The sequence below is a fragment of the Triturus cristatus genome, chromosome 2_2 (genome assembly GCF_964204655.1).
Source record: "Triturus cristatus chromosome 2_2, aTriCri1.1, whole genome shotgun sequence".
Taxonomy (NCBI): Eukaryota; Metazoa; Chordata; class Amphibia; order Caudata; family Salamandridae; genus Triturus; species Triturus cristatus.
In genome coordinates, this window is record NC_140582.1 from 515,590,402 (window position 1) to 515,602,914 (window position 12,513).

Sequence of the window (12,513 nt, forward strand, 5' to 3'; positions counted from 1 at the left end):
CATCCCAGTCGGGCTTTAGAGTCAACCCCAGCACCGAGACAGCCTAGATTGCAGCAGCAAATGAAACCGAGCCCTACTTGACAGAGGAGAAACGGCTGTCCTCATCCTCCTGGACCTCTCCGCAGCCCTTGACAATGTCTTCCGCCACACACTCATCCAGCAACTTTGCCAGATCAAAATCACAGACAATGTACTCAGATGGATGGCGCCCTATCCTCACAGGTCCCACCCAGAGGGTCCGCTGTCCCCCTTCATCTTGCACCCCAAGCGCACCATCTGCGGAGTATCCCAGGACTCGTCCCTCAGCCCCACTCTCTTCAACATCTACATGACACCATCGCAGACATTGTCAGAGCACACATCAACATCATCTCCCATGCGACGACACCCAACTCGCCCTCTCACTCTTAGTGAACTCCACCCAGACAAAGACTAACTTCCACAACTGCATGATGAATGTTGAGACATGGATGAGAGACAACTGCCTCAAACTAAACACAGACAAGACGGAAGTCCTCATCTTCAGCAAACACACCGCTTTCTTGGACGACTTCTGGTGGCCCACGGAACTTGGTCCCATCCTCACACCAAAAGACCACACCTGCAACCTCGGCATCATGCTAGACAGCGAACTCTCCATGAAACGTCAGGTAAAAACCATCGCCTCAGCCAGCTTCCACATGATTTGCATGCTCCGAAAGATCTGCAGATGGCTCCCCAACAGCACCAGGAAAACTGTGATGCAGGTGCTCATCAGCCGACTCACCTACAACAACCACCTCTAAACTCATGCAAAGACATCAGGCAATCCAGAACGCAGGAGCTAGGCTGATCCTCAACCTGCCCTAGAGGACACACATCACCAAACACCTTTGCTGGCTCCCCATCCAGAACAGACGTCAGTTCAAGCTCTTGACCCACACCTACAAAGCCCTTCACAACTTAGGATGACACTACATGAACCATCGCCTGACCTTTCATCAAAAATCTAGAAGCCTTTGCTCCATGCACCTCGCCCTCGCACAGACTCCATGCATCCAACGCAGCCGCACCAGAGGATGATCCTTCTCTCACCTCGCCTGGAACACCCTCCCTCTCCATCTCTGCACCTCTCACTCCCTGAACCACTTCCGGAGGAAACTCAAGACCTGGCTCTTCGACTGAAACCTGCAGGACAGTGCCTAGAGCCCCCCCCCCCCCCACCCCGATCTACAAATACCTTTTGATTGATAGATAAAACACCACCACAATGCAAAAAGCAGCATGACAACACACCACCACTAAGAAAGACACAACACATCACCTACTTAGGAAAATGCAACACAAGTCTGCATAAATATTCTTGTCACACATTACCTACCACCTCAGCAAATCTGCTTTCATAATACAGCAGTGAAAGGTGTTTGCATCAATCACTTCCAGTGCCATCAAGAGCATGTAACAACACCAGTCAAAAAAGTCAAAAATGTTTTGTGATCAAGCCCTAAGAGTTTAAAACAGCCCCAAGACTCATCGCCTGGTACTAAAAAACAAAGAGTGAAGACCATTACAAAACCTTAACTACAATGCAGAGGAGGCAATACTGCCTCTGTGGTTATGGTTAGGTCTGACTTTCCAATGAAAAGCCGATCTTAGCTTTCTTAATGACTGACCTTTTTCGACGAATCTACACAATAGTTGTTCCAATTGTATGCAGATCAAACAAGTGAGGGGCAAAAAGGAGGTGGGGGTCAAAATAGTAATATTTCCCATTAGAATTGCATTGGGGCTGTTTGCTTTTGGATACAGGTTTAGGTTTGGTTCAGTTCGATTCAGTAGTTTTCAAGAAACTAGCATTCACAAATGAGCCAGTAAGTAAAAACTCAGCAAATCCAGGTTTGCGGACCATCCGCGAACCCATTTTTTAAAGAATGCTTAAATCCAGCTGGACGAGGGGGCTTTTTGTCACGAAGTCAGGAGGTATGACTTTCCACTTAAGACTCAGCAGGCATTGAGGAAAGACATTCTGAATCAGTTTGTACTGGAATTTCATGGAAGGAAAGGCTTGTGGCCCCTGCATAGCATTAGTGTTGTCTGAAATCAAGCTTTACATGTGTAGAGAACACAGTCTGCAATGGCATACTGATGACAAACTAAATTTCCCAGGAGGCTATGAACTCTTATGTCATTTGTAAACGCACCAGCCACCTGGGATATCTGGGTATTAACTCTCTTTGTGGTCTACGGTAACTTTGCTAGGTAATCGTGATCCAATGTTGCTGCAGCCAGTACTCTGCTATGAGGATCTAGGATTTTCTTTGGGGAGAGCGGTTACTTCCTTTGGAGTTGTTTAAAGGACAACGATAATGCAAATGAGTATTCTGAAAATCAAGCTGTATTGCGATACCAAACTTTGAACTATTTTGAACATATAACTTGATTTTTTTTCTAAAGACTGAAGGATTATTGCATTACATCTGAGGTCATCCTGTGATAAAACAGATAGAATTCCTAAGTCTGAACTATATTGCACATTCTAAGTATATATGATTACACATAGGGTTTTAGAGTTCCAATAATGTTTATAAGAGTTACTAAGCTAGGAATCACAGAATATACGTGCTTGCTAATCCTCTTGCAGAGACACATAAGTCAAGTAGAACTATAAGTCAGCTTCCACAGAGAGTGCAAAATGACAAAGCTTGAGAGAAGTGTTGAGGAACATATATTAAAGCCACTTATATTTTATTTAGTTTCTGGAAGTAAGTTCCACATCAAAGTACACACAGTTGGATACTGCTAAAGTATATGCATTCCCTTTTACAGTTAAACACAGACTGTCATGGTAAATTACTAATGGTATATCTTATTTACCTTTTGATACCCACTATACTTTGCAAATGTTAATGTCCAACAAAACAAGTCAGAGTGGTGGTGTCTAGTGCTTTCATACCCAATTCCCTTTACACTGCTTCTATTTCTGGCCTTCACATTGTTGTGTATGTGGTCATAGGCAGATGTGATAGGAAGAGAAAGAGTGCATTGCTCTTGATAAATCATGCATGCAAGGGTAGTGCTCTCTGACACGTTTTCTTCAATCGACCATTTCATGTCTACAAACCCAAGGTCGGGTCCATGGACGTAAAGCTCTCTCGATTTAATGGCCAACGCTAGAATAATGTTGCGGCTGCCATTACAAGACGCAAGAACTCTGTTCCTGTAGTCTGAATAAAAAAAAAAAGAGAGGTATAAGGCAAGCTGAGCATCCCCTGAAACTTGGCACAGGTGGAGTGCCCCAAAGGGAAACACCCCATGTAAAATAAAATGCTGATGTTGCCACAGGGCTTGTGGCCAGCAGGAATGCATTTGCACAGAGCTGAAGGCTGCCCCCAATGGAGGTTGGGGTCTCATGGAGGGTTGGGCACAGAGCATAGCTAAAGGCCAGGTTTTGCAGTCAACCGCTGTTATTCATGGTAGAAAGCTGTGCGCAGCAGGTTGTGTGCCGCTCGTAGGGGGTTGAGCACATTGACCACACCTTGTGGCCTTCCCCTGCAGCACACTACTGAAGGCTCTGTGCAACAGGGGTTGGCTTCCTGAAGGGAGGAGAGGGATTGGGCCAAAACCTACTTTACATAGCTGAAGGCCTTGCGAAGCGGAGGTTGACTGTCCATGACCAGTTGGGTATCGGGAAATCCTTCACGTGGCACACGATAAAACATTTTATTTTTTAAAACACAAAGATTAAAGGGAAGATACGGTTAGCTAGCTTTTTAATAACATCTTCAAGTATGTTTATAACCGCCTCATAAATTCCCTCACAGACTCAGTTAAAGAGCAGTTATAGTTATGAATTAACACTGAAAAACCACTGAAATTTGCAAATTATGGTTAAGACGGCAATCATCACACTTACAATAGCCATGCAAAATTGAGAAAACACATTTACAGCAACTGTGTAAAATAAACTAAAGGGCAGATTTTCTCATTTTTAATGCAATGAAGTGCAGCAGCCAAATGAGCTGCGCTGTGAGATGTCAGAGGGGGAAGAACAGCACAGAACCATATCTAATACAACTGGCCTGCTGCTGCTATCTTCCCCTATTCTGGCACTCTTAATGGCTCCCTTGCACAACACACTGACCCGCAGTAGTGTGTTTGCGCTGTTCCTTCCACCTTTCTAGTACAAATTCCTATGTCTAGACAAGCACTGCAGGGTCCCATGCACTAGATGTATGCTGTGCTTTTCAGCACACATGCAATGCATGGGTTTTTTGGCAAAATTAAAATATTTCTCAAAATACCTTTTGCACTGAAAAAGAAATAACATTTTGTTGCTTTGCGCTGCTTTGCATCGCTTTGCGCAAAGTGTTAATAAATCTGGGCCCAAGTCTGTAAGCTAAATGCAAAGAAAAATGCTGTTATCAGCAATGTACGGAAAAAAAGCTGCAACATTCTTTCTTCGTATTAGAGAATTAGTTGTGTGACATCGTGAAATGAAATAGGCAGAAATTATAGCACCTCTTGCAGAAAATCTTTCTTTATTATTAGATTTTAATTTGATCATATCAACATGAGAGCAACAATGAGCCATCATGGGCATCCAAGTCCATCACTGCACCCACTTCTTACTGCTTCATATTATGCTTTTTATTTGGTTGTTTCACTTCCGTTACCTAACATGAAAGCTGCCATGAAGGTATACAGGTAAAGAATACTGTCTGAATGCTGTTGATGCTGCTTTGGCGCCAAGTGCCCTAAATTCTACGGCAAGCTCTTTGGCCTCACTACTTTTTACCACAAATGCTCCAATGGTGGTCTGTGTAGGGCATGACAAAAGGTATAAATGCCATAACTCACTTTGCCTGAAATCTCAAATAACAAAAGTATGTCCTGTAGACTAATCCAAATGTGTATGAGGTACACAACGTTTAAGGAGCAGGCAGTGCATCAGGAGTCATTATAGAGCAAACAGTACATCATGAGTCATTATATCGGAAGGTACATTTTGGTACAGTTACATCGGGACATGTATATATATATCACACTATGCATATTTAAAATATAGACTATAATTAAAATAATTTCCATATTTTTTTTTCATAATAAAACAAACATATAAATATAATGCTTGTAAATGTTAGTGCACATTAATAATATTAATGATAATCTAATATTGGAGGAATAAATTAAGTAACAATGTAAAATGGGAATAAAGTTGAGAATAATAGGGATTTAGGAGAAGTTTAGAGGCAGATTCAGGACACAGTGCCAAACTTATTAGCAAATGAACATATTTTTGACTCTCCTTTTGAACTGCGCTTCCCCGATGGATTTACGCAAATTAAAAAATACCATTACTAAAACATGTGCGTGTCTGCTAAATTTTATTAATTGCAACTACACCGTGGAAGTTATATATTTGTGTGGAATGTGCATTTGACTTAATTTTCCTAACGAATCATACCCATGAGCAGAACTTGTTCTGAGGGAAGTAAGATTGTACTTCTGCATATGTACAACTGGCCAGAATCTGGAAAGCTTCCACTTCTGAATACGTTAGACTTGCAGGAAATGTTCGTTCTGAGCTTGCTTTATCTATCTATCTATCTATCTATCTATCTATCTATCTATCTATCTATCTATCTATCTATCTATCTATCTATCTATCTATCTATCTATCTATCTATCTATCTATCTATCTATCTATCCATCCATCTATCTATATATGTATATTCAATGAAAGAACCAAAGGTTAAAGCTTAGTTATAGTTAGGAAAACTTTTTTTCCATATACAAACCAAGTTTAAACTACACAAACATAAAAAATTCTAAACTATAACTTTAATTTACAATTTATCCACCATCTTCAAATTATTATATATACTATAACTCGCCACTCTACCATGCACTCAGGGGCAGCTCCTCCGCTAAGGTGGAGGAGCGTTGCGCCACTGCCCTGTGAGCAGTTGAAAATCACAACACTGCTGTAAGACAGCGTTGTGATTGGTCAGGGGAGTCTGGGAGCCAGGGTGGTTCCTGTTTCCTTCCTGCTCCTGGAGTGATGAGGAGAGGACAGAGAGGCGCCGGCCGGTGTGCAGTTAAGTGGTATTTATTTTCCTTTATTTATTTACCACCTCCCCCCCTTCACTTCTCCACCCCTCTACCCCGTTAGGTAGCGGCAGCCACTGCATGCACTGTGTTCAGAGGTGCATGACTTATAGTAATTTGAAGGTGGTGCATAAATTATAAATTGAAGTTATAACTATAACTTTACAAATCTTAATGTTTGTGTATTTTAGGTCGGGTTTGTATAGAAATAATTAATTCCTAAGATATTTCTAACTATAAATTATCCTTAACCTTTATTTTTTTCATTGTATGTTAAATGTTTTTTTTTTTTTTTTTTTACAAAAAATGTGTTTCAAATCGCAGTGTGGAATATCATTTATAGGAGTGTCGTAAAGTGGAGTGCAGTACATGAAGGACAATATCGCAGAGTCTACTGTTGTACATTGGATTACTGTAGAGTGGAGTAGAGTAAAATGGAGTGAAGTAGCATACAGTTGAGTAAATTGTTATACAGTGGAGTGGCGTGGTGTGTCATATCGTGGAGTGGAGTATCGTAGAGTGTAGGGGCGTGATATACTGTGTAGTGGCTTGTCGAACAGTAGAGCTAAGTGTTTTACAGTGGAGTGCCGTTGACAGGAGTGCAATGAAATGGAGTCTGGTGGAGTGGATTGTCATCGAGTAGAGTGTCGTAGAGTGGCATAGAGTGTAGCAGAATCTTGCAGTGTGTAGTGGCATAGAGTGGCAAAGAGTCTCGTACAGTGTAGTGCTGTACAGTGGAGTATCATTATTTGTGAGAACACAGTGCTTGGTAGAGTGGCGAGTAATAGTTAGTGTTGTCTGGTTAGCGAGCTGAAAAGAATGTGCAACAAGGTCCGCTAATCACAATAATTTGAAGGTGGTGGATAAATTGTAAATGAAAGTTATAACTATAACTTTAAAGGTTTTTAAGTTTGTGTAGTTTACACTTGGTATGTATAGGCATACAGTATACAGTAAACATATAGTACAGTGATGTGGAGTGAAGGGGTATAGGCAGGAGTAAAGTGTTGGAGAGTGGAATACAGTGTAGAAGTGTTGTAGAGGGGAGTTGCAGAGAGTACAGAAGTGTTGGAAACAGTGGAGCTGTGCAGAGTGGATTGCTCTTATAGTAGTGTGGGGTGAGAGAAGTCTCGTACAGTGGAGTAGAGTCAAGTGGAGTGGTGTAACGTACTGTGGTGTAAAGTACAATAGAGAGTATTGGCCTGTTGTAGAGTAGAGTGGCATGGAGTGAACTGTACTGGCGTAGCATAGGTAGTAAACACTTATAAATTGAAGTGGGGTCTCATACAGCAGTGCTATGTCATATAGAAAAGTTTCTTGTAGTGGAATAGAGTGTTGTACATTAGAGTGTATGAGCAAAGAGTGGAGAATAGAGTTGGACCGTGGAGTGCTTGGGGATAGAGTCGCGTAGAATGCCGCAGAGTGCCATGAAGTGTGGTAGACTTTTATAGAATAGAGTTATATGGAGTGGAGGAGAGTGTCAGACAATGGAGCAGCGTAGAGTGGAGTGGCGTACAATGCCACTCAGAGTGCATTACCGCAAAGTGGAGTAGCATACAGTGGAATACTGTACAGTGGAGTAGAGTACAAGTGTAGAGTGGAATAGCGTAGAGTGGAGTTGAGTACAGTGAGGTGGTGAAGAGTGGAGTAGGGTACAGTGGATTAGTGTAGAGTGGGGTGGCATACATTGAAGTGGCGTAGCGTAGAGTCCATGAAGCTGTTATAAATTGGAGAGGTGTCTAAGTGGAGTTCTGTGTCGTACTGTATTGGAAACTGTTGTAGAGTGGAGTAGAGTGTTGTACAATAGAGTATACGGGTATACAGTTGAGTGAAAATTTGGACAGTGAGTGGACCAGAGTGTATTAGAGTGGCATAGACTGTAGTAGAGTTTTGTAGAATGGAGTTATATAGAGTGGAGGAAAGTATACTGGAATGGCAGAGAGTGGAGAGGTGTGGAGTGGGATAATGTGGAATAGCGTAGACTGGAGCAGCGTAGAGTGGAATGGCTTTTAGTGCAGTGGCGTATAGTGCAGTGGCATATAGTGGAGTGGCATATAGTGGAGTGGCATATAGTGGAGTGGCATATAGTGGAGTGGCATATAGTGGAGTGGCATATAGTGGAGTGTGGTAAAGTGTAGTAGCGTACAGTGGAGTGGCGTACAGTGAAGTGGTTTGGACAGGAGTGGTGCATTGTGGGCTGGGGTAGGGTGTAACAGCATACAGTGGAGTAGTGTACAGTAGAGTGGGGTAGAGTGAAATAACATACAGTAGAGGGTCAAAGATTGAATTTGCATACAATGTAATTACGAAGAATGGAGTGGCGTATAGTGGAATAGCGCAGAGTAGAGTACAGCGGAGTGGTGTAGAGCAGAATAGTGCAGAGTGGAGTGGCATAGAGTGGAGTGGTGTAAACTGGAGAAGTGTACAGTGGAGAGGGGTAGAGTGGAACAGTAAACAGTGGAGCAGCGTAGGTGGAATGGCGTCCAATGGACTAGCGTAGAAAGGAGTGGCGTAGAGTGGAGTAGTATACACTAGAGTGGAGTAGCGTATAGTGGAGTGGTGTAAACTGGAGTAGTGTAGAGTGGAGTGGCGTACAGCAGAGTGGCGTAGATTGGAATAGCATATAGTGGAGTAGCGTACAGTAAAGTGGTGTAGACTGGAGTGGTATATACTCGAATGTGGTAGAGTGTAATAGCATACAATAAAGTAGCGTCCAATGGAATAGCGTAGAATGGAGTGGGATAGGGTGGAGTGACACACACTGGAGTGACGTAGAGTTAAGTAGCATACAATGGAACAGCAAAGAGTGTAGTGGCATACAGTGGAATGGCGTAGAGCGGAATAGCATGTAGTGGAGTGGCATAAAGCGGAGTGGGGCACACTGAAGAGGCGTAGATATACATTTTAATAGCGTAAAGTGAGTCTGGCGGCGTCACTACCTAGACTCAGATAAAGCCCACTATAAAAATGGTCCTGAAAGACTACCATAAAAATCTTAAGAGGTTCCCAAGCACCTTTTATATGCAATGTATTAGGGAGGCTGATAATGACAGGAAGGACATTAAAAAAATTACTGCCAATTTTACAGACTCTAAATTTACATCTCCCCCGTTGGAACCTAGTCAGTCCTTATGCAACCGTCTCAATGACTTTTTTTTAGGATAAAACCCTCAAAATTCAGTCTAAATTAGGGGTGGTGAATAATGCTCCAGGTGACCTGAAATAAGAGATGTAGCTGGTCCCATTCCACAAATTAAATTGGCATCCTTCTAGGCCCAGTCCCTGGAGGAGGTGACAGCTTCCTTTAGGAACTGTAAGTCCAGGTAGTCAATGGGTCCAATACCCCTTCATATTTTGAGGTCCAACTCTGATATTATCGCCCCGAAATATCAGGCTGTATTTGCAATTTCACTCCATTCAGGGGTACTTCCATAGAATTGGAAAAGAGCAAATGTAATTCTTCTGCTTAAAAAGGCCACGCCAACCCTGAATACCTGACTAATTTTAGACCAGTCTCTCTGCTGCCAGTAGCCTTCCTCCTTACTTGAGCGACGTGAGCAAGTTGTTTGGAAGAAGCCGTATGCATCAGGAGCAAATGTGGGGAGCACTGCAAGGCTCCTTCCTAAGCCCCACACTCTTCAATATTTATATGGCTCCTCTGGTATATTTGATTGAATCATTTAACATCAAGACCATCTCATATGCGGATGATACCAAACTCCTGCTGAGGATTTCATAAATGCGAAGTATGCATTTTTCGCTGTATGGTAGCCCTGCTCAATTAGCTGAAGGCCAATAAATTGCAGTGCAACCCAGTTAAAACAGAAATCTTGTTGTTCGGGCGGAATTCCCTTCCAGGATGGGTAGAAGCTTGGCCCAACACGTGCCCCCTCCACCCCTTGGTGGCTAGGAATGTGGGTGTCATGTTTGAAGCACAGGTATCAGCAGTAGTGAAAACATGCTTTTGGGTTTTTTGCATGTTGAAGAAGTTTTTCACTTGCTTCTGCATGACCCCAAGTCACAGTGGTCAGGGCACTGAATCCTTCAAGACTGAACTATGTCAATGCATTATATAAAGGCATCCTTGAATATTCGATCCAGCGGTTACAAGTTATGCAGCATATGGCAGTCCGCTTTCTGTATAAAATACCGAAATACACATCAGTATCATTATTTCAGAAGAGACTTCATTGACTGCCTGTTCAAAACACATAATGTATAAAGCACTGACCTTGACGCACCAAGCCCATCACAAGGCCTGCGTTCCTTAATGAAATAATTAAGGAATACAGTCCTGGAAGACCTGCGTTCCAACAATGGTGGACCAATCCCTGTTTTAAAAGGATACCAAGGGGAGGTTCTTTCTTCACTGTTAGAGTGGCGGGTGTCTGGAATCAGCTACCGGAGTATGAGGTCCATTGCGGAAGAAGCCTACTTTTAAAAAGAGCTGAAATTCCTCTCATTCAGATTGCAATGATGGTAGGCGATCAGTGGTCTATGCCTCCATTCCGCTCTGAACTGCCTATATAGCACTGGCATACTCTGTTTGGGTAGCTGTTTGCTACAGAAGAATTTATCATTCATTATTCCACCTCTAATTTCCACTGGCCTTGAGGTCTTTTTTTCGTTCTATGAAACTGCTGATGTAACCTTGCAGACAAAGGTCTCCTTCACTAAATAAAAAGGTGAACATTCTATTGAATGTTCGATTCGTAATAGCAAAATCAAGCCAGAAAAATAATTACATGGAGTACAAAGAGTAACAATGTTTTACAAACTGGAACAGCTAAGCAGAAAATCATAAAAAATTAAAAGATATTATTTTGGGAAAATACAACCCTCCCCCTCCCTGCTTCCAGCTTCCCGCTTATAAAACTGACACAAGACAAACAAGCACTGCCAAAGTCAACAGATAAGGCTTTAATGTCACAATGCACGCAGACACAGGAATGCAGACATGTATTGCAATGCGATAGCATTTTAAAGTCCGAGAAATTAGTTCCACCAATCATTGGTGGTGATGTCTGAATTGGCGGTGATATTACTGGTGGTATTGGTTATGATACTGATGGTTTTATTGATGGTTGAGGTATTAATGGTGGTATCTGTATTGGTGGCATTTGTGTTTTGGAAATTAATGTTGTGTCATGGTATTGGTGGTGGTATCAGTGCCAGTAGTATTGGCGGTGTGTGAAATTGGTGGTGGTGTGCTACTGGTGTTGATATTGGTGGTGATTGATGGTGATATGCAAGATAATGAACTACATTTGACAAAAAGTGTGATGGTGGAGTGCACTTTTAAATGTAAAGTAGTCCCTAAGGCACTGCAATGCAAGCAGTCCTCAAGAGGTGGAATGATACACCAAACAGCCAATAGCATGAGGTGAGATACACTCTTTTGAGCAGAGCCAAAGGCCGCTTTGAATCTTTTACAGACATAGTAACAACAATTCAGGCGTGGATCTAAAGTTGTCTGTAGCCAGATCTTAAAATCAAGGCAACTGTAACAAAATTAGGCAGAAAGTAAGGTTAATAGTCACAATTAACGTACCTGTACTTAATAGAAGCAGCACCTTCATTACCGTATACTCTTCAAAAGTGAGCTGCAAACGCCCAAACTCCACGCTGACCTGCTGCATACCCTGGCAGAGATCATACATAGCAGACTGGCGCATCCTCTCCCTGGAAGTAAAAAGGTGACCTCAATTTCGATGCATATGAGCAATAGAACAATAAGTCCCTGTGGCTTTTAGAAAACAGTAATTGTACATGATTCAATTTTTGTTAAAATATAATATTAAGACAACCTACTTTGTTACTGTTTCAAATACATTCACATCGCTCTCTTGTCTGGGAGCATCGGTTATGTTTTATAGCTGATGTAAAAAAACACAGGAGAACCTTTGCATAAACTCTTTTTGGTGTACTAGTTGAAAAAACAGCACAATATGATGTCTGAAGGGACATCAAAATAGATTTGGTGTGAAAAGGAGGAATTAGGTTCCAGTCACCAGAGAGTGCAGAGCAGGAGGTCGGTAACAGAAGAGGATGGCCCTTGTGCCTATGGGTCGTTGAATTAACCATCATTACTCTTTTTTTTATCAATCATATGTCACGTTTGACATGGGTACTAAGCAAAGATTTATCAATATCATAAAATAACATGCAATGGAGCGTTTGCACAAAAACAACCAAAGGTCGAGTGAAACTGTTAGCATACTTATAGAACGTTTTGTTTAGCTCTATTGTATTATTGTAAAAACTCCTCTGGTTTAAGGTGCAGCCATTTTAATTTTTAGTGTTTACATATGCATACCAAGTTTACCTTCGTTTTCTTCGTCTCCATTTACGAGTGGCGTACTAGAGTTGTTCCCCTGGCAGTGTGCCACTGCCACCTTGTCTCTAAGCAGCTGGTGGAGCACTCGT

The 12,513-nt window shown here is 42.1% G+C and overlaps 1 protein-coding gene across 4 annotated transcripts in view; it reads right to left on the reverse strand.

Annotated features, from left to right (window-relative positions):
- NR3C2 (nuclear receptor subfamily 3 group C member 2) overlaps positions 1-12,513 on the reverse strand; it is a 750,782-nt gene that overhangs the window by 46,744 nt on the left and 691,525 nt on the right. For all 4 annotated transcript variants that reach the window (XM_085641641.1, XM_085641639.1, XM_085641640.1 and 1 more), the window contains exon 7: positions 11,639-11,769. In XM_085641641.1, coding sequence (XP_085497767.1) covers positions 11,639-11,769 — 131 coding nt within the window. The remainder of the gene's footprint in view (positions 1-11,638; positions 11,770-12,513) is intronic.